This window comes from Somniosus microcephalus, chromosome 17 (assembly GCF_052327205.1).
Source record: "Somniosus microcephalus isolate GS21.2 chromosome 17, FLI_Smic_1.0, whole genome shotgun sequence".
Taxonomy (NCBI): Eukaryota; Metazoa; Chordata; class Chondrichthyes; order Squaliformes; family Somniosidae; genus Somniosus; species Somniosus microcephalus.
In genome coordinates this window covers 39,054,187-39,077,360 of record NC_141003.1, presented here as the reverse complement: position 1 = coordinate 39,077,360, position 23,174 = coordinate 39,054,187, and the positions used below count along the sequence as shown (strand labels likewise).

Below are 23,174 nucleotides of genomic sequence, written 5' to 3'. Positions count from 1 at the left end.
CGCTGGCTGGGCTGGGTTAAAACTCCCCCCATTGTATCTTTGCTGTTCAAAATTAATCCCACTGCCCTACTCCTGCTCCTTCCCCACACCTCTGTTTCTTCCTTTATTCAAATATTACATAGAATTATATAGAATATACAGCACAGAAACAGGCCATTGAGGCCATGTCGGCATTTATGCTCCACTTTAGCCTCCCCCCATCCTTCCTCATCTAACTCTATCAGCATACCCCTCTATTCCCTTCTCTCTCATATGCTTATCTAACCCCCCCTTAAATACATCTATACTATTCACCTCAATATTTACCCAGCAGCCAAGGGTCTCTGACAGCATTGCCCTCTCTCGCTCTGCTCCTGATGGCAATATTAGCTGGTGCTGGAACAGCAGATTGTCAGCTCATCCTCCAGTTCAAATCTCCACAACTCCAGTGGACCAGAGCAAGAATGTTTCACCTGTGCAAATCATGGTTCCCAGCTACAGAGGTGAGTGCTAAAGGCAGCGTGCACTAGCCTCCAATGATACCATCGGCAGTCTACTTGGCATTTTGAATCTAACACCAGCTGGTTATTGCAGTCAGCACACATTGGGGATCAAACCTCTGATCTTCTAGCCTGTATGCTTTATGCTGCATCGGTTTTCCTTTGCCCACTAAGTTATCAAATCTCTTGCTCCCTCCACTTTTAGATTATGTCTGTGTCGCATATCATTCTCCGACTGAGTGAATGACAGTTGAGCTGCTCACGGGTCTTTGTCAGTATTCCTCAGAATAGCTTCTTGTTGGTGCTGGAGCACATTGCAGATTGACACACTCCCCCAGGGCCCTTCCTTTGGAGGAAACACCTTATCCGCACTTAGCCTCACCAAACTGGCAGGAGAGTGCAATTAAACCGTGACAAGTTTGCGTAGGCAGTTTCCATTATAAATGTCGATATATGAATTTATAATGGGAAATTGGCAGGAAGTGTGCACAAACCTGAGATTTTTAATATTATTAGATAATAAGCAAAATATAAGTGTCATTCTTAATGCGTGATACTTGACACGTCTTTACTTTCCAAACTAAGGAAAAAGTTTGAAAATAACGCATTTTTAAAAATTAGTTTATGGGATGTGGGCGTCGCTGGCAAGGCCAGCATTTATTGCCCATCCCTAATTGCCCTTGAGAAGGTGGTGGTGAGCCACCTTCTTGAACAGCTGCAGTCCGTGTGGTGAAGGTACTCCCACAGTGCTGTTAGGTAGGGAGTTCCAGGATTTTGAGCGACGATGAAGGATCGGTGTGACTTGGAGGGGAATTTGGAGGTGTTGTTCCCATGCGCCTGCTGCCCTTGTCCTTCTAGGTGGAAGAGGTCGCGGGTTTGGGAGGTGCTGCCGAGAAGCCTTGGCAAGTTGCTGCAGTACATCTTGTAGATGGTACACATTGCAGCCACGGTACGCCGGTGGTGGAGGGAGTGAATGTTTAAGGTGGTGGATGGGGTTGTAAGGGGTTTTCTCCGATACTGGTCCCCCGTTACACACAGGATTTATAAGAACAAAATACACATGGCACAGGGTTTTGGCTTAACCTTTGATTCGTTCGTTTATTGAACACACACACAATTACTTCCCCAGTATAAATCCCTACGATTTATATCAGGCTAACAACCCCAAAATACAAACCCCTACGCAAGGGTCATTTGCATCGACACGATATGACACAGTTTAAACCCATCCGCTATTTTACTGTTACATATAAAGTTACCCAGACTGAATCACAAAACCCTTATTGTGATCTGACTGAAACTCACAAACTTACTCAGACTCGATCACAAAAGCCCCCTCTATGATTCGGCTGAAACATACAATCACCACTCCCGATCGGCTGTCTCTTGGAGCTGATTGTAGGCCCGAATCTTTCTGTTCGCTGTTCTGCCGCCGGCTTCCCCCCACTGTCTTCGAAGTGATCTATCTTTAAACCAAAACCAACTTGCTGTATTTCCTGGCCTATTCCTGAGCATATGATGGCCATATCAAAATGTGTGAATTGTTCCTGGTATTGTCCATTGATTTGAGATATCGTTTTGACAATGCAACCCTCCCAAAGTGACTGCATATGCAAAGTTGTTGGTTTCTGTTATTCTGTATTCAAAAGGTTCAAGGCCTGGCCCATTGTCTAGGCCTGCACTGAAACTCGTTATTTGGGGGCCATGGTCTAAGGTGGACAATGTAAACCCTTAAAATACATGAATATGCAGATGTTCTTGCTCAGACTTTAGATTCGTATATTAGATTGTCTGTGACCCAGTCTCTTGAAGGTTCGTAGTTTCGGCTGCAATGTTTGAATTAACCCTTTATTGCCGAGCCCTTTTTGCGGGCTGTGCACTTCTGGGTTTTTATATTTCATAGTCCAATATTTTTACCGTTGGGGGTGGGGGGGGAAGGAATCGATCCTATAGGTGCCAATCTAGCGGGCTGCTTTGTCCTGGATGGTGTCAAGCTTCTTGTGTTGTTGAAGCTGCACTCATCCAGGCAAGTGGAGAGTATTCCATCACACTCATTACTTGTGCCTTGTAGATGGTGGAAAGGCTTTGGGGAGTCAGGAGGGGAGACACTCACCGCAGAATACCTAGCCTCTGACTGCTCTTGTTGCCACAGTATTTATGTGGCTGCTCCAGTTAAGTTTCTGGTCAATGGTGACCCCAAGGATGTTGATGGTGGGGCATTCGGTGATGGTAATGCCGTTGAATGTCATGGGGTGGTGGTTCGACTCTCGCTTGTTGGAGATGGCCATTGCCTGGTACTTGTGTGGTGCGAATGTTACCTGCCACTTATCAGCCCAACCCTGAGCGTCGTCCAGGTCTTGTTGCATGTGGGCATCGACTGCTTTGCTATCTGAGGAGTTGTGAATGGCACTGAACACTGCAGTCATCAGCGAACATCTGCATTTCTGACCTTATGTTGGAGGGAAGGTAATTGATGAAGCAGCTGAAGATGGTTGGGCCAAGGATACTGCCCTGAGGAACTCCTGCAACGATGTCCTGGGGCTGTGATGATTGACCTTCAACCACCACAACCATCTTCCTTTGTGCTCGGTATGACTCCAGCCAGTGGAGAGTTTTGCCCCGATTCCCTTTGACTTCAGTTTTACTAGGGCTCCTTGATGCCACACTCTGTCCTTAACATCAAGGCAGCATTTAACAGTCACTCTCACCTGACCTCTGGAATTCCGCTCCTTTGTCCATGTTGTAATGAGGTCGGGAACCGAGTGGTTTTGGTAGAACCCAAACTGGGCATCAGTGAGCAGGTTATTGGTGAGTAAGTGCCGCCTGATAGCACTGTCAATGGCACCTTACATCACTTTGCTGATGATTGAGAGTAGACTGATGGGGCGGTAATTGGCCAGATTGGATTTGTGCTATTTTTTGTGGACAGGACATACCTGGGTAGTTTTCCACATTGTGGGATAAATGCCAGTGTTGTAGCTGTACTGGAACAGCTTGGCTAGAGGCGCGGCTAGTTCTGGAGCACAAGTCTTCAGCACGACAGCCGGGATGTTGTCGGGGCCCATAGCCTTTGCTGTATCCAGTGCGTTCAGCTATTCCTTGATATCACGTGGAGTGAATCGAATTGGCTGAAGACTGGCTTCTGTGATGGTGGGGACCTTAGGAGGAGGCCGATAATGGATCATCCACTCGGCACTTCTGGCTGAAGATGGTTGCAAATGCTTTAGCCTTATCTTTTGCACTCGTGTTGGGCTCCACCATCATTGAGGATGGGGATATTCATGGAACCTCCTGCTCCCGTTAGTTGTTTAATGGTCCACCACTATTCACGACTGGATGTGGCAGGACTGCTGAGCTTTGATCTGATCCATTGATTGTGGGGTTGCTTAGCCCTGTCTATAGCATGCTGCTTCTGCTTTTTAGCATGCATGTAGTCTTGTGTTGCAGCTTCCCCAGGTTGGCACCTCATTTTTAGGTACACCTGGTGCTGCTCCTGACATGGAGTGGCGACACTCCTTATTGAACCAGGGTTGATCCCCTGGCTTGATGGTAATGGTAGGTAGAATGAGGGATATGCTGGGCCATGAGGTTACAGTTTGTGGTGGAATACAATTCTGCTGCTGTTGATGGCCCACAGCGCCTCATGGATGCCCAGTTTTGAGCTGCTAGATCTGTTCTGCATCTATCCCATTTAGCACGCCTGCCCTGCATGGGAAAGGTCTACTCATGCCAAGAAGATGGATGCCGTTCTGAATGCAAGCTGCCGATTTATCACAGGTTGCTTAAAACCAACAAACACCAACAGCCGATATATCCTAGCGGGTATCACTCCCCCTGATATAAGAACGGTAGCCAGCAAGAAAGAGCGACTCCATCAAACATCAGATGAGAGACACTCTCTGCCTTGTCATACACCTACACCCAGCCGCCTAAAGTCAAGGAAGAGCTTCATGAACAGTGTTGTTCCATTACAATCAACCTCATCTGAAGCCCGCATCGCCTTGTGGAAAGACCGGCTCGCCAGTCTGGAACAACCCCCAGCGATGGAAATTTTACTTGATGAAAGCCTTCCCCCAGGAGCTAATTGCAACTGGGCAACCTGGAAGTGCCTTAACAGACTTAGGACCGGTGTAGGTTGCTCAAAGGTGTCACTAAGCAAATGGGGATATTCAACCAGCCCGACAACTTGTGAATGTGGAACTGAGGCACAGACTATGCAACATCTCCTGCAATGCCCATCGTTAGAGGAACCCTGCACTGTTGCAGATCTTGCCGAATTCAACAACAAGGCATAAAAATGTGTCCAGTTGTGGCTGGGCTATGTATAGACTGTCCGTGGACACGATAAGAAGAAGCAGCACGGTGGTAGTGCCACACAACACGATGGAGGGTGTCCTCAGTGTTGAGCTAGCATTTGAGCTAACAGCAATACGAGCTAACAGCAATACAACCAAACACACAGTTATGGGGCTTTTGCAACAAGCTTTTGGATGTTCACTTAAGTCTGAACATGATATTTGAGCTGGATCACTAGTGCCAGCAGAATTTCAGATATTAATATTGATTTGGAAACCTTGTTGCTTACCAGCTAGTGCTTTAAAAAATGAAAAACAAAATTACACATTAAGTCCAGATTGCATTGTAAATGCCACTGGACTTTAATTGTAAGAGACAAATGCGTTGCACATAGTTAAAATAGAACCAGTGTCATTATCTGCTTATAAATGATTTCATTTCATTTAGTGGTGCCGCAATCAGATTTTAATTAGTGGAGCTCCAGCACATCAAAATGCTGAGTTTGTGTAAACTTCTATAATCCTAATTATATGAAGTTGCTGTTCATTTCTGTATTGACTAGTTTGATAATTGTTATTCCAGGCTGTTTTTAATCTAGATTATGCTTTTTTGACTACCGTTGTATCAGCACGATACATTTTATGTGGATTCCAGAAAAATGAATTCCTATGTTCCTCTGGGCAGGTAAAGTGCAAACTCCGCCAATCTGAAAGGTTCTGTGTAGCCTTGTTCTGCTGTTTATAATGGCTGCCATGGATCTCCGCAACCATTTTAAAATTGTTCCTCTTGCACGTGGAGATCTGCAGGCATCAGCCAAGCCAAGCTGTGCATAGCCACTTGCCAGATGGGAGACTGGTAAGAGCACACGAGAAAAAGGAAGAGAAAATGATAGAGAGAGAAATCGGAAGCACGCAGAGGGGGAGGCAGGGAGTGGCGGGGAAGAGAGAGACAGACAGAAAAGAATTGCACTAAACTTAAGAATAAAGAAGGTCACTTAGGTGTGTATTGAAAGTGCTGGAACTGTCATATTTACTGGAAATGAGCTAGCTACCCTCCGAGTTGCAATGAAACCTGTTTCCACTCTTCTTCAAGCATTTTTCAGTTTTATTATGAAATGCCATTAAATCTATTTCCTTTGAATTGGTTCCAAGTTAAGTGCAATCAAAGTCTGAACACTTCTCTGTTGCAATATTTGGCTAAATTAAACAATCCGCTTTATATTTTTTTACTATGTGATGACATGATAAATAATTTTACTGAATATTATTAAAGGCAGTAAATGATTTATTTGAAAACTCCTCATGTCTTTTTGAAGGGTTTTGGATATGATTCCACTGCAGCCAGTAGAAATTGCCCATGATGAGTACATCCCCAATGAGAACTACTATTAGCTGGTTTTGCAGTGAGATTGATGAGCAAGCATCAACATAATTCATCTGTAGTGGTACGATTGCTGTGGAGGACAGGGGTATTGGGGCTGAGGGTAGATTAGAATCCTCTATAATGAGAAATAGAAGTGTTTTGTCTGGGGGCTGTGCATACTTATTTCTCCTGTTGAAAACAATCTGAAATTGAACCTGCTCAGATCAAGAGGAATTTTTGATGCCCTCTTATGAAACATCATAATGGTATGCCCATTGAAGCGTAAGAGTTCAGCACAAGATATTGTGTTAAAAATCATTGGGACTATGTGCTGCCTTCACAAGAAATATGTTAGCCAATCACACGAGAGAGAAAGGTTATAAATATCGAGCGAAGTATTTAATTTATTTGAAGATGAGCAGTAACAGTAATGTTATGGTATGGTTGAGCGGAAGTCTAATTGATCCCTTGGCCATGATCTAAAACCATTGGGGCGCAGTTCTTGCTTTTCTCCACTTTGAATCATAATACAGGAAACTTTGTGCTACCCGGCACCCATGGGACCGAGCTACTGCCGTTTTTTTAAAAGCTCCGGATAGACCAGCGTCAATGTTATCAGATAGGAGCTTTTCATCGCAGTATCTGACCACAAACACTGTTGCTCAGCGACAGCTTGTAAACACTCGGCCCGTGGCTTGGAAGCGTCTCTGAAGCTGTTGCTAAGATACAGAGACGCTTTCTAGAGCCTGCCGTGTCTGACCACAAACACTGTTGCTCAGCAACAGCTTGTAAACACTCGGCCCAGTAGCTTGGAAGCGTCTCTGAAGCTGTTGCTAAGCGACAAAGACGCTTTCCAGAGCCTGCCTGTGAAAAGAATGCTCGGAGAAAAAAAAACACCTAACCAAAACGGCTGCTGGTTTCTGCCGTTAGATCAAAATTGCCGGACATTCAACTTCCGGATAGCACAAAGTTTCCTGTAGTGCTTTTTCAAGCCCCATTGTTCCAGAGGGTTGAATACAGTAAGCTGGGCCACAGTATTTAATGAGATTTTTAAAAATTCATTCATGGGATATGGGCATCACCAGTGTTGTAGCTAATTTGGGGCTACGTGGACCAGGTGATATTCTAGGTCGACACGATCCCAACAGAAGCCTTTGGAGTCAAATAAAACTCTGACCACGAGTGAATGGCAAAGTAAAAGAATGCTTTATTGCAGAGCTCTGGGAGAAGCAGCTATACACCCGGTGTGCAATCGCCACACTTCTCATTTTACACACACAAAGCCCCTGCCTATATACAGGGGTCAAAACAAATTACCTCATATTACTAATCACCGCGATACCCCGTGACATCTATAATGGTTACCTATTTTAAGCAAGCGATGGACCCTAGGTCTAAAACCTTTTTCGGGACCTTTAACCGCAGACAGGAGAAGCAGAAGTCCAACCTATTTTCCGTCGCAAGGTGACCACAATCGTTCAATAACAAAACTGCAGCTGGCATTATCTCATCCCAGCCTACGTGCGAGTTCAGGGGGCCCCTTTGTCAACCAGTTTAATGTCAAGTATCCCGACAGTCTTTGCAAAAGTCCTTAATACTGAAATTCTCCTCAACACCAGCAAGGGCAGCACTTATTGCCAATCCCTAATTGCCATTGAGAAGGTTGCAGTGTATGTACCTTGAAGAAGGAACTATATTCTGCAGCCCCTGTATACTGCAGTACCAATAGTGAGCACCCCTGTATATAAGCCTGTGTAGTAACTTTGTATAGTAGTTCCAGTTTTGTCTCCATTCAGTAAACACCTGTTATAACCAACTTCTGCAGTCCGTGTCTCAATTACACACGGACGTTACATTGGCGATGAACAGATCCGAACTTACCTCCAGTTCTGCACCACCTCACGGGGATCCATCCCTGAAGCGAAGTTATTGGAGGTCGAAGCCAGAAGGAAGAAATCCAAAAAGAAAGGAAAAAGAAAAAAAACAGACAGAGGAAACGGGCATCGACCGTGGGCAACCGCCCTCTGATTCATCGAATTCGAAGATTTGCAGGAGAGGCTGTCGAGAGCTGGGCTTGGTTCTACAGTCTATGGTGTTCCAGCTAATCGGGCTGGTGGCAGGTAGTAAACTGATCCTTCCTGCGCTGCGGCGGGCTAGAGCTCGATCGGGTGGCTTTTCAACGGGGCCGAGCAGCGTTGTCGGGAAAGAGGAGAGAGAGGGTGGAGCACACAGGGCGCGGCCGGTGCTACGAAGCCAGGCAGCGTACAGACCCGAGAAGAGGGAGGAAAGTGTCCCAAAGGGTCTGCTCTGACGACGGGAACAGTAATTAAAATAAAAGAAATTAGAAGCGCAGAAAGCCGCGAGGAGCTGCAGTTTGCCACAGGGACCGCGGAGAGCGGCGTTGGCAGCAGCGCGGGGGGGGGAAGTGCGCGAAGACCATAGGGCGTCGCCGTCAAGGCATAAAAACGCCAGCAACAGCGCTGGCAGCAGCGGAAAAGACAGCGCGGGAGGCGCCATCTTAATCCAGCGGGGAAGAAGGCAAAGCACAGGAGGCGCCATTTTGTTCAATCGGGGAAGAAGGCAAAGCGCGGGAGGTGCCATCTTAGATCTCCAAGATGCCGAAGACTGGCAATATCACTGCCTTCGATAATGCAATAGAAGACTGGACCACGTATGTGGAAAGAGTCGAAGTATATTGCAAGGCAAATGAAGTAGCCGATGAGAAAAAGGCATCGGTACAATAAACTTAATGGGTGCAAGAACGTACGGCCTATTGTGGAACCTGATCACTCCAGTCAAACCGATGGAGAAGAGTTTTAACGAAATTGTTGATATCCTACAGGAACACCTAAATCCTACACCGCTGCTGATAGCAGAAAGATGTAAATTCCACAAGAGAAATCAGCATAAAGATGAGAGCAATGCTGATTACCTTATGGAACTACGCAAGCTATCAAAGCACTGCCAGTTCGGAGCAGGACTGGCAGATACCCTACGGGACAAATTTGTCTGTGGACTCCTGAGTGAAGGAACCCAGAAGAGAAAGAGCTGACGCTAGATAAGGCTTTCAGCGTGGCAGTATCGTACGAAGCAGCAGCAAGGGGAGCTGCGGAAATACAGCAAAAGCCACAGGAATACGGCACCCGTGAAATGATACGGGGATTTGAAGAATGTTATCGCTGCGGCAGAACAACCCATGACCAGAAGGACTGCTGGTCCAAGGACAAAACATGCAGGCAATGCGGAAAGATGGGACACATTGCACGAGTTTGCAGGTCCGGGAAGAAGACTAACGACAACAAAAAGACTACTAAGGAAAAGTACAAGAAAGTACAAAAGATGACGGACAGTAGTTCCGAAGACCAGAAGAGCGATAGTGAATCCGGGAACAAGAGACTAAGCTGCCTCAAACTTCACAACGTAATCGCAAAAGAGGATCACCGAACCATTTGGGTCACCCTCACGATAGCAGGGTCCCAAGTCAAAATGGAATTGGATACAGGATCAGCCCTGACCGTCATGAATCGACGAGACTACGAGCGGCTATTCTCACACATACCCTTGAAAGACACATCCATTGTCTTGAAGACATATACGGGGCAGAAAGTATACCCCAGAGGGAAAATAAGGGTGCCTGTCGAATACAACGGCAAGGAAATACAGAAATTGTATCTGTACATACTGCAAGATGTTGGACCACCGTTATTGGGACGTGAATGGATCAGAAAGATAAGTTTAGACTGGCACTCCATTCAGGCACTGACTGTGGCTGGTAAAAAGGATGACGACGTCACACCTGGACGATTGTCAAAAATCTTAGCTAACGCTAAAGAGGTATTTCAACAAGAACTGGGAACTCTTAAAGGCGTAACTGCCTCGATAAAAATAGAAGAGAATGCAATTCCCAAGTTTTTCAAAGCAAGACTGGTACCGTATGCAATTCGCCCAGCCGTCGAGGCAGAGCTGGAGAATCTGGAGAATGCAGGCGTGTTAACTAAGGTAGACTGGAGCGAGTGGGCGACACCCATCGTTCCTGTCATGAAGAAAACGTTAAACAATAAGTCTGAGGAGCCAAGGAAGGTTCACATCTGTGGGGACTTCAAGGTGACGGTGAACCCAGTCCTTCACACAGTACAGTATCCTCTTCCGAGGATAGAAGATATTTTCGCCTCACTATCTGGAGGGAAACGTTTTACAAAAATTGACCTAGCGCAAGCATATTTGCAGATGGAGGTTCAAGAATCCTCCAGGAAATATCTCACGATAAACACTCACAAAGGTCTTTACCAGTATAATCGACTGGTATTCGGAGTTGCATCAGCTCCGGCTATATGGCAAAGAGCGATGGAACAAGTCCTGCAAGGGATTCCGGGGACTCAGTGTTACTTGGACGACATCCTAGTGACAGGTGAAAATGACAGTGAACACCTTGCCAACCTAGAGCAGGTGCTCACTAGACTAAGAGAACATGGGCTACAAGCCAATCGCCCCAAGTGCGAGTTTTTTAAGAAACAAATATCGTATTGCGGCCACGTGATTGATGAAGAGGGGTTACATAAGTCCCCTGACAAAATTGAAGCGGTAGTTAAGGCTCCAGCGCCTGAAAATGTGTCGCAACTGAGGTCATTCCTTGGATTGGTGAATTACTACCATAAGTTTTTGCTGAATTTGTCCACAATTCTGCACCCACTGAACGCCCTGCTACAAACTGGAGTAGCATGGAAATGGAGCGATGAATGTAAGCGGGCCTTTCAGAAGTGTAAAGGCCTGATCACTTCAAGAGAAGTATTGGCTCACTACAACCCATCACTACCGATAAGACTGGCGTGTGATGCGTCTCCCTACGGCGTTGGAGCGGTACTGTCACATAAATCCCTTGATGGTTCAGAGAGGCCGATAGCTTTTGCGTCATGCTCGTTAACTGCAGCCGAGGGTAACTACGCCCAGATTGACAGAGAGGCCCTCGGCCTGGTGTGGGGGGTGAAGAAGTTCAATCACTACCTGCACGGACAGAAATTTACTCTACTAACTGATCATCAACCTCTTGTCTCCATTTTCAACCCTAAGAAGGGCGTCCCGATAATGACAGCACAACGGCTACAGAGGTGGTCCCTTTTCCTCGGGGCACACCAATATGACATCGAGTACAAAGGAACTAAACAGCATGGGAATGCTGATGGATTGTCGCGCCTACAGTTGCCGACGGTGGAAGAAGCACCTGCAGTGGATCCTGTGGAGATATTCCACTCGACCATAGTCGAATGTCTACCTGTGACGAATGCAAACATAGAAAAGGAAACACGAAATGACCTGACACTCTCCTGGGTCTATGATTTAACGGTGAAGGGATGGCCAGCACATGGCGAACCACTGTTGCCAGCATTCTCGCCGAGAAGAGAACAGCTGTCAGTGTGCCGAGGAACCTTGATGTGTGGATCCAGAGTAGTAATTCTACCCAAATTGAAGGATAGAGTGCTCAATGAGCTTCATGAGGGTCATCTGGGAGGGGTAAAAATGAAGAACTTAGCCAGAGCGTTTGTGTGGTGGCCGGGAATCGATAGAGAAATCGAAGAGATGACCAAGAGCTGTACAGGATGCCAGAAAGTCCAAAACGCCCCACCACAAGCCCCTCTACATCCATGGGAGTGGCCCTCATCTCCATGGCAAAGGGTACACATTGATTTTGCTGGTCCATTTATGGACTCGATGTTTTTAATTGCGGTGGATGCACATTCAAAGTGGCCAGAGGTAATAAAAATGTCCTCAACCACCACAGAAAAAACTATCACAGTCTTACGAACCATATTCGCCAGAAATGGGCTGCCTGAACAGATTTGCTCCGACAATGGACCACAGTTTGTGTCTGAAGAGTTCCGGAGGTTCTTAAAGAACAATGGTGTTAAGCATTACACATCCGCCCCATATCATCCAGCCACCAATGGATTGGCTGAGAGGTTCGTTCAAACATTCAAGAAGGCTATCAAGGCAATGTGTAATGAAGACATACCCCTACAACACAAGGTGGATAACTTCTTGTTTGCCTACCGGAATGCGACACATGCGGTGACCAACCAAACTCCAGCCATGATGTTCTTCAATCGAAGACTACGATGCCGCTTGGATTTGGTTAAGCCAAACATCAGAAGAGATGTGGAGAACAGGCAGTTTCAGAATATGAATGAAAGGCCAACCAGGAGTTTCAAGATAGGTCAACCAGTTTTGGCCCGGGAGTACCGCACAGAGAAATGGCAGCCAGGAATGATCTGCACACGGCAAGGACCTCTAATGTATACCGTGGACGTTGGAGAGAGCATTGTAAGACGCCATGCTGACCAGATTCTAGAGTCACTGGAAAACGTCAAATCGACACCACGATCCGATACACCTGGTGATGAAACCGAAGTACCAATTGCATCTACCTCAGAATCGGTGACATTGGAAGCAGACGAACCAAACAACGACGTTGATCCCGAATCAACTTTGCCAGAAGAACCTGATATCCCAAAGAGGCGTTATCCGGACAGAATCAGGAAGCCGAATTGATTAACTTCAGCTAATGTATATAGCAACTGTAATTGTAAATATGTTATTTAATTATTAATCGAATGTTATGTACTGTTTAGCTAAAAGGGGAGGAATTGTAGTGTATGTACCTTGAAGAAGGAACTATATTCTGCAGCCCCTGTATACTGCAGCACCAGTAGTGACCACCCCTGTATATAAGCCTGTGTAGTAACTTTGTACAGTAGTTCCAGTTTTGTCTCCATTCAGTAAACACCTGTTATAACCAACTTCTGCAGTCCATGTCTCAATTACACACAGACGTTACAAAGGTGGTGGTGAGCCACTTTCTTAAACCGCTGCAGTCCGTGGGGAAGGTACTCCCACAGTGCTGTTAGTGAGGCAGTTCCAGGATTTTGACTCAATGAGGATGAAGGAATGGTGATATATTTCCAATTCAGGATGAATGTAAGAAGTCACACAACACCAGGTTATAGTCCAACAGTTTTATTTGAAATCACAAGCTTTCGGAGCGCTGCTCCTTCGTCAGGTGAAGTGGCGAGATGCATAAAGACACAGCTTATATAGTCAGAGAATAATGCCAGATGATTACAGGTAATCTTTCTAACTGCCATTTATCACACCGGACCTGCTGTGATTTCCAGCAAAAAAAATGTTTTTTTGTCTTTTTTGTTTTTCAACAGACCCCAGCATCTGCAACATTTGACCCCACCTCATTGTTCTTTGATGTAATGTTTTCCTGACTGACCTGTTTGGACACCATTCACACCTTTGATTGCTGTGATAAATGGTGCACTGGTGGTGGAGCAAGTGAATGTTTAAGGTGGTGGATGGGTTGCCTATCAAGTGGGCTGCTTTATCCTGGATTGTGTTGAGCTTCTTGTGTTGTTATGGCTGGTCCAGATAAGTTTCTGGTCAATGGTGGCCCCCCAGGATGTTGATGGTGGGGGATTCAACAATGGTAATGCCATTGAATTTCAAGGGAAGGTGGTTAGACTCTTGTTGGAGAGTGTCATTGAAGTAACTTGTCTGGCGTGAATGTTACTTGCCACTTACATAGGATTACATCGGATATACAGCACAGAAACAGGTCATTCGGCCCAACCAGTCCATGCTGGCATTTATGCTCCACTCGAGCCTCCTCACGTCTTTCCTCATCTAACTCGATCAGCATAACCCTCTATTCCCTTCTCCACATATGCTTATCTAGCCTCCCATTGTCTGCATATATCCACATTCTCAATACTCTGGGTACAGAAATTTCTTCTGAATTCCCTATTTGATTTCTTGGTGACTATCTTATATTGATGGCCTATAGTTTTGTTCTTCCCCACAAGTGGAAACACTCTCTCTATCTACTCTATTCAAACCTTTCATAATTTTTAAGACCTCTATTAGATCACCCCTCAGCCCTCTCTTTTCCAGAGAAAAGAGACCCAGCCTGTTCATCCTTTCCTGATGGGTATACCCTCGCATTTCTGGCACCATCTTTGTAGATCTTTTTTGCACCCTCTTCAGTGCCTCCATATCCTTTTTATAATATGGCAACCAGAATTGTATGCAGTTCTCCAAGTGTGATCTAACCAAGGTTCGATACAAGTTTAGCATAACTTCTCTACTTTTCAATTCAGTCGCTCAAGAAATAAACCCTAGTGCTTGGTTTGCTTTTCTTATGGTCTTGTTAACCTGTGCCACTACTTTTAGTGATTTGTGTATTTGTACTCTGAGATCCCTTTGCTCCTCTACCCCATTTAGATTCCTATTTTTCAAGTAACATGAGACTTCCCTATTTTTCTTACCAAAATGTAATACCTCACATTTATCTGTGTTGAATTTCATTTGCCAATTATATGCCCATTCTGCAAGTTTATTGTTGTCTTGTAATTTGTTGTAGTCCTCCTCAGTATTGACTATTCACCTCCACCCCCCGCCCCCCAAAGCCATTTAGTGTCATCCGCAAATTTGGAAATTGTGTTTTTGATTCCAAAGTTTAAGTTGTTAATATATATATTGTTAAAGGGAGTAGGCCGAGATAGATCATCCACTCGGCTCTTCTGGCTCTGGATGGTTGCTTCAGCTTTGTCTTTTGCACTCACTTACTGAACTCAGTCATCCTTGAGGATGGGCATGTTCATGGAGCCGCCTCCTCCCGTTAGTTGTTTAATTGTCCACCACCATTCATCACTTGATGTGGCAGGACTGCAGAGCTTTGACCTGATCTGTTGGTTGTGGGATCGCTTAGCTCTATTTGTAGCATGCTGCTTCTGCTGTTTAGCATACATTTAGTCCTGTGTTGTAGCTTCATTTTGAGGTACACCTGGTGCTGCTCCTAGCATACTCTTTTGCACTCTTCAGTGAACCAGGGTTGGCCCCCTGGCTTGATGGTAATGGCAGAGTGAGGGATATGCTGGGCCATGAGGTTACAGATTGTGTGAGATCTGTAGCTGCTGATGGCCCACAGCGTCTCATGGATGCCCAGTTTTGAGCTGCTAGACCTGTTCTGAATCTATCCCGTTTAGCACAGTGGTAGTCCCACATAACCCGATGGAGGGTGTCCTCAATGTGAAGACAGGACTTGGTCTCCACAAGGACTGTGCGGTGATCACCCCTACCAATACTGTCATGGACAGATGCATCTGCAACAGGTAGCTTTGTGAGGACAAGTAGGTTTTACCCTCATGTTCGTTCTCTCACCACCTGTTGCAAGCACAGTCTGGCAGCTATGACTTTCAGGACTCGGCCAGCTCGGCCAGTAGTTGTGCCACCGAGCCACTCTTGGTGATGGACATTGAAGTCTTTCTGAAATACTAATTTAAATAGTTATAGATGGAACTGTACAGCTTCCACAATGAATTTTATGATTGTTTTCTTTTCCAAATCTTAGTTTCAATGAGCATACTCAGTACATTAGATATCTAAGATAATCTCGTGAAGGAACTAAATAGCAAGTAGAAATAGTTGGAAAGTCAATTTGACTAAAATACACTTCTGAACTATTTTGCAGCAGTTAACGGTTTCTATCAGCCTGGTATATATCTCTTCTATCTGTTATTAGAATTGGTTACTTCAGCTAGAAGAAAAACACTTCTAACCGTCGGTTAAAAATTGATGGGACTTAATTTTATCCCTGATGTTTGATGTCCTGCTAATGAGTGACTACTTAAGGGTGGCTGTTTGTGACCAAGAAACTTCCTGAATCTAGCTGTTTTGACACTCACATTTGTACTTGCTTTATATAATTTGGGCTTAATAATATAAAATATCAGTGTGGAGACCAGTAGGTTAGCAGGGAGAGTTGCTATTAATCTTGAGCTTGAAATCGCTATAAATTTGATAGTAATAAAATAAATGTATATTTTTAAAATCCTTGTATTGTGGATCTCCAGAATTAAACCCTGTTAAAATATGATAGTTACTATGGACTTAATTTTAATGGGGGTGCTCAGAAGCGGTCAAGAAATACGGAGAATGGGTTTCCCGCAGACCCTGCCGAATTTAATGGTAGGACCTGATTTGTATGGAAATCTCTGTTTCCCACCCACGGCCAGCCAGATGGCGAGGTGGGTAGGCACTAGGCCACAGAGAGGAGGGAGGGATCGCGTGCGGGCCGGAGGAGCACGGGGTGGACCAGAGGGGTGGGGGCTGGGGTGTTGGCTGAAGATCGGGGGGGCTGAGACCAGCACCAGAACTGGGTGTGGGGGCGGGGGAGCCAGGGAAGGATCGGCGGGGGTTGGGGGGGGGGGGGGCGGGCGAGGGGGGGATCGGAAGCAATCGAGATGGGACCAGCACGGGGGTGGGGTGGGGTGGGGAGGTGGATCGGTGGCCTTGGGTGGATGGAGGCCTGTGGAGGGATCGAAGGCCTGGGTGTGGGGGATCGGGGGTCTCAGATCGCGGTTGGTGGGTTAGATAGGGACCCTGGATCCAGGAGGTAAATTTAAAGGCACTAACCTCCTGGATCCAGCAGTCTTCGCCTTGCATTACCTGGCAGGTTTCACGAGGCCTGCAAAACCCAACCAGCTAAAGTTAAATTCAAAATGAAGGTTAAAGCAGAGGCTTCCAGCCTGATTATAATATTTAAATAGACGACCCGTCTCCTGGGAGTGGGCTGCCTGCCCTGCTGCCGTTAGAACCAGAAGTGGGCAGGTTCTGGCTGGGATTCAGATTAACACTTTATCTTCCCACACGACCCCAACCACCCGTTTTTTGAGGTTAAAATACTGCCCCCCCCCCCCCCTTCCCCCATGATTTGAGATTGCGACAAACTCTAGAAATGGGCAACGGGATCAAGCTTAGATGAGGGAGTTTAGAATTAACTACTTTACACAAGATGTGGCAAACAGGTTGCAAAGAGGTGCTCAGGGAGGCAGCTTGTGTGGAAAAATCTGAAGAAGAATTAGATAGATATTTGAGCGGCATTAGTTTTTGGGATTGGTCACATGGACTACAGAGCCTTTGCCAGTAGTTGTCCTGTACTTTTCTATGATCCTAATCATTTTATTCTGTATGGGCTAAAAATTGAGTAGCGCACTGGGTGCTAACTTTGCCGGGGCACTAAAAGTAGCGCCCCGGAAAAATTAGCGTCCCCGCGCCGGAAATTGAGTGGTTGCGCCCCAAGAGGGAAGCGGGGCGCTACTGGAGGTGCCCCGCATCCCTCTTGGGGCGCTGTGAGTCAATATTGTGGCGTTATGTGCCGAAGCGCCACACGCCATGGCACATCGCGCCGCAGTATTGCAGGCCTTCCTCCCCTTCTTAAAGGGGAGGGGCCTTGTGCAGCGCGACCTGGGGCCCAGCTGGGCCCCCGGGGATCGGGAGTGCAGGCAAAAGAGCCCGGCACTCGAGAGACGTGCCGGGCTCTTGGAGCGCAGCCAGCACTCCGCGGGGGCGGGGGGGTGTTTCAGGAGGTCTGGGACGGGAGCGCTGGCAGGCGACCAGCAAAAAAAATGTCCGCCCTGCACCTCGCCTTTTAAATTGCGCCTCCCCGGCCACAGGTACGCCCCCCTGACCCCGTCGGACATGGCGTCCGGCGGTAAGTCAGGGGGCGCTCCTGAAGATCATGGCCGGGGCGTGAACGGGGCGCTGCGCACACCAATGATGTCATCGACAGCGCCGCAGGGCGCTACCGGTTAGCGCCACCACTGACCTCCCGCTGAATTTTGCGGGAGGCGTGGGCAGTTCTGCGCCCGGGCGCTAGTTGCGTTGCGTCCCGTAGGTGCCCTCTTAAGGCGCTAACGGGAGGCGCAACCAACTGAATTTTTCCCCCATGACTCTTAAAACTTTGGACCCAGTGCTTCCTTCCCTGCCATTCTTCCATGGGTGTTAACAACCCCCTGGTACCTTGCAGAAGGGTGTTTCGGTTTGAGCATTTGTCTGACGTTGCAACTTTTACTGGACCTGACTGCCTGCACCTCTGTTTCTATTTTTATCTCCTATGTCCACGGACAGAAGGGAAAACCTGGAAGACCACCCCTTGCGAGCACCCAGGACCAGAGACTTGTCAACACAATGGGTTTGAGCTGTTTCTTGATTGAGACAGGCCAACAAATATCTTATTGTTTACAGTTGATGGGGAAACAGTGTCAAAGCTCATTAACATTTTAACCACCTGTCGCCTCAGTGCTTTTTTAACTTAAATGAGTGCACTTGGCTGTTAAAACACAATTCTTTTTCCAAACGGTCAAAAAATCCCAAACCATGACACTATTCTTTGTGAGCCTAGACAGTGAGTTCTACTTGTCTATGTCACAACCAAGACATAACAAAAGAGTCCAAACCTGGCTTCACCTTCTGTCCACATAAACACACTTCCCAGTAGAGGTCACGAGACAGTCGTCACTGCTGGGCCTTATTCTGAAGTATATATTCCTTTAAATTTTGTTTTAGATACTAAGTTCAGTATGTTGACCATCTGGGTTCGCGTGATGGCATATACTGTGTGAGTGAAATTTATTTGTACACTATATGACTGAAAGAGATGCAAGTATTATATTTTACACTAATTGTGCACTATATCAAATGTTTTTTTTCTGATGAGCAAATGGTGGATAAATGCACCATATATTATGGTATTGAGTCATGGAGACTTGGAAAGTTCCAATTTCAGTTTGTGCACATTTAGCTGCCAGGATATTGGTGGGGGCTTTAAAATTGCCCTCAGCACCTTCTCATGATGGAGGGGAAAATCAGGCAAAGTTCCCACTTCTTGAATGGGAAATATATCTCATTTAAAGAAAAAAATTTGAAGCTGTTCTTTCAACTTGCGACATGGGGGTTATGATCTATGCAGGAATTCTAAGAATCTGGCACCGAAACAGCTCCCAGCATCTCCTTGGACTGCTTGTTGCTTTCAGTGGAGCAGCAAAAAGATTTAGAGCAAAATCAAATTGTATGGGGGGAGGGAGGAATGTTTTCACACAAGTACCCAAAGATATAATGTCATTCTATTCCTTTAAGAAAAAGTTTTCTTGAATTATTCGCACGTCCTTTAAAGCGGGTGGATTTTTCCATGTTCTGCACTGTCTGCTTTTAATTACTATACGGTTAAAACTAACCAAATAATTCTTGTTGGTCTTGGCATCAACAGTGTTCGTGAAATGATTGCTTTTTGTGTTATCTGATTTGTGGAGAATTTTTTTAATTCCACAAGTCCAGTCTTTGGTCTGCCACTGAGTTCTGTAGTATATAGGAAGAGAGTGTTTGAAGACCAGGACCTCAAACCCGGCACTAAGCTCATGGTCTACAGAGCAGCAGTGATACCTGCCCTGCTGTATGCCTCAGAGACATGGACCATGTACAGCAGGCACCTCAAAGCACTGGAGGGGTACCACCAACGCTGCCTCCGCAAGATCCTGCAAATCCATTGGCAGGATAGGCGCACCAACGTCAGTGTTCTTGCTCAGGCCAACATCCCCAGCATCGACGCTCTGACCACGCTCAGTCAGCTCCGATGGACGGGTCACACTGTCCGCATGCCCGATACGAGACTCCCAAAACAAGCGCTCTACTTGGAGCTCCGGCACGGCAAGAGAGCCCCAGGTGGTGAGGAATCGCTTCAAGGACACCCTCAAAGCCTCCTTGAAAAAGTGTAACATCCCCACCGACACCTGGGAATCCCTGGCCCAAGACCGCACAAAGTGGAGAAGAAGCATCCAGGAAGGCGCCGAACACCTCGAGTCTCTTCGCCGGGAGCAAGCGGAAGCCAAGCGCAGGCAATGCAAGGAGCGCACGTCAACCCAAGCACCCCACCCACCCGCCCCTTCAACCACCGTCTGCCCCACCTGTGACAGAGACTGTAGGTCCCGCATTGGACGAATCAGTCACCTGCGAGCTCATTTTTAATGTGGAAGCAAGTCATCCTTGGTTCCGAGGGACTGCCTAAGAAGAAGATGATATGCTACTGCTACTCTTGTATTGCACATACCTATGGCACTGTGTTGTACAGAACTTGGCATTTACAATGGGCTGTATAGAACAAACCGCTGACATCGTGTTGTATAGTGTGTATCGCTGACACGTTTTGTACATTACCTACTGCGGTCACTACTGCATAGTACATACTACTGCATAGTGTTGTGTAGTACATGCTGCTGCAACCGTGTTGTATACTACATATAGACACTGAAAATGCTGGAAATAATCAGCAGGCCAGGCAGCATCTGTGGAGAGAGAAACAAAGTTAACGTTTCAGGTCGATGACCACTTGTCAGAACTATGACGCAAGGTCATCGACCTGAAACGTTAACTCTGTTTCTCGCTCCACAGATGCTGGCTGACAAGTTGAGTATTTACAGCATTTTCTGTTTTTTTTTCAGATTTTCAGCATCTGCAGTATTTTGCTTCTGTTTTATTGTATAGTACATAACTCTGCCACATGTGCTGCGTAACACACACCGCTGACATTGTGCTGTATAATTCTACTGTAACTGTGTTGCGCAGTACAAGCAAAACTCAGTGACAATAGACACAGTGTAACTCTGCAATAAAAAACAAATTAAAAGTGAAAACTGATTTCTTTTATAAAAAAAAACGATAATCCTGCACATCGTCCTGTTTAAGGCTCTAGTGTAGCTTTGACTCTGGTCCTCTTTAATCATTTGCCTAATCACATTCCAGGTAATTTCTCGTATTTATATTTTGACCTTTATTTTGTAGGGATGTTGTTCTGAAGCTCCTTCAGTACGAAGCCTCCACCAATGTGGCAGATAACAAGGGTTGCTTTCCACTCCACTTGGCTGCTTGGAAGGGAGACATGGATATTGTGAAAATTCTGATCCACCATGGACCATCCCATTCGCGAGTGAATGAACAGGTGGGCTCTACATGTTTGGTGCTTTTGGTTTAAAAAAAAATAAGGCATTTTAAGGACAGATCAGTTTGTAATCTCCTGATTTTATAATCTGATGGACATGAAATACTTGTGTTTGATAGTTTGAGGAAAATCTATTCTTTGATTTGCTTTGGTTTGGAACCATGAAATGCTAAAACGGATTGATTTTGTGGATTAATTTTCAGGTTGCACAAAAGAATTAAGTAAATATTTAAAACTTGTACAAGGAATGTTTTATAATTACTTTATAATTACCTCTGTTGGTTATATTGTGTTCTTTTGGTGAAGCATCAAGCCTCATTTATTATATTGGTTGCAATTTTGTTTTATCTTCCTCAAGTGTGCTGACTTTCATTTTCTGTTGAAGAGGGTTCACTTCATCCTGTACTTTGGTGCAGTGAGTCTAATTTAGTCTAGTGATCACACAGCATTAATACCTTGCATATTAAATTTAATCTACAGGTCAGGGACTCAATTTAACACCTCGTTCATTAATTGCCTGTTTGATGGGATATACCAATGTGATACCATGTGTTGTCCCTGTCCCAGTGATTTATTTGCTGTGAGTTGTTAGTGAACCTATATCTGCTTTTCAAGGTTTATATACTGCCTGGTACAGAGTCAGACCTTCACTTGGTTTCTAACTGTTGAAATGCTAACATTGATGAAAGAATGAAGCAGATGCAGTAAACTGCTTACAATTCTCCTTTTTTTAAATTCGTTTGTGGGATGTGCGAGTCGCTGGCAAGGCCAGCATTTATCGCCCATCCCTAATTGCCCTCGAGAAGGTGGTGGTGAGCTGCCTTCTTGAACCGTTGCAGTCCGTGTGGTGAAGGTACTCCCACAGTGCTGTTAGGGAGGGAGTTCCAGGATTTTGACCCAGCGTCGATGAAGGATCGGCGATATACTTCTAAGTCAGGATGGTGTGTGACTTGGAGGGGAACTTGGAGGTGGTGGTGTTCCCATGCGTCTGCTGCCCTTGTCCTTCCAGGTGGAAGAGGTCGTGGGTTTGGGAGGTGCTGCCGAGAAGCCTTGGCAAGTTGGAGCTGCACTCATCCAGACAAGTGGAGAGCATTCCATCATACTCCTTACTTGTGCCTTGTAGATGGTAGAAAGAATTTGGGGAGTCGGGAGGTGAGACACTCGCCGCAGAATACCCAGCCTCTGACCTGCTCTTGTTGCCTCAGTATTTATGTGGCTGGTCCAGTTAAGTTTCTGGTCAATGGTGACCCCCAGGATGTTGATGGTGGGGGATTTGGCGATGGTAATGCCATTGAATGTCAAGGGGCGGTGTTTAGACTCTCGCTTGTTGGAGATAGTCATTGCCTGGCACTTGTGTGGTGCGAATGTTACCTGCCACTTATCAGCCCAAGCCTGCACATCATCCAGGTCTTGTTGCATGTGGGCATGGACTGCTTCATTATCTGAGGAGTTGTGAATGGCGCTGAACACTGTGCAGTCATCAGCAAACATCCCCATTTCTGACCTTATGTTGGAGGGAAGGTCATTGATGAAGCAGCTGAGGATGGTTGGGCCTAGGACAATAATCGTAACTGGAACTATTTCCATTTTGTCTTTTTTGTGTTTATCCCTGTGCTATTGTTCATTCTCACCTACAGTTATTGTTCTTATCATAGCCCTGTTTATTCCTCTCCTAGGTCGTCTTCTGCCATCTCACTTCTTGTCATCATTTTTCATTGTGTCTCCTGATCTTCTCTGCCTCCCACACACCACCTCCAAACTTCTTTTCTTCTGTATCCCTGGTCTCTGTTAGCTTCACCTCTGCACAAAACATACTATTATACACCAACAATATAATTACTTGCAATAAATGTTTCACATCACAGTACATAAATAAGAAAAGACTTGCATCTATATAGTGCCTTATCACATCTCTCAGCAGCATTACAGAGTGCTTTTCATACAATGAATTAACTTGAAGGCTGTTGTATAGAACAATATGTTAGCCATTTTATTTACAGCAAGATCACACAAAAAGCAGTGAGATGAATGACCATTTGGCCTATTTTTATTGGAGTTAGCTGAGGGAATGGTGTTGGCCAGTACATCAGGACACCGCCTTTCTCTGTAAATAGGGCCAATAGTGTCTATTTAAACCACCGGAATGGATAGATGGGGTCTTGGTTGACCACTTATCCAAAGGACTGTGCTTTCAACAATAGAGCACTCCG

General features: G+C 45.9%; 1 protein-coding gene across 2 annotated transcripts in view; it reads left to right on the top strand.

Moving 5' to 3' along the window:
* Nucleotides 1–21,886, top strand: part of LOC147105660 (ankyrin repeat and sterile alpha motif domain-containing protein 1B-like) — a 307,039-nt gene extending 285,153 nt beyond the window's left edge. The window contains exon 4 of one of the 2 annotated variants that reach the window (XM_086010208.1): nucleotides 20,808–21,886. In XM_086010208.1, the coding sequence (XP_085866334.1) occupies nucleotides 20,808–20,997 (190 nt within the window). In that variant the 3' untranslated portion in view covers nucleotides 20,998–21,886. The remainder of the gene's footprint in view (nucleotides 1–20,807) is intronic. The other variant, XM_086010209.1, reaches the window with a different exon arrangement.
* Nucleotides 21,887–23,174: the final 1,288 nt, after the last annotated feature.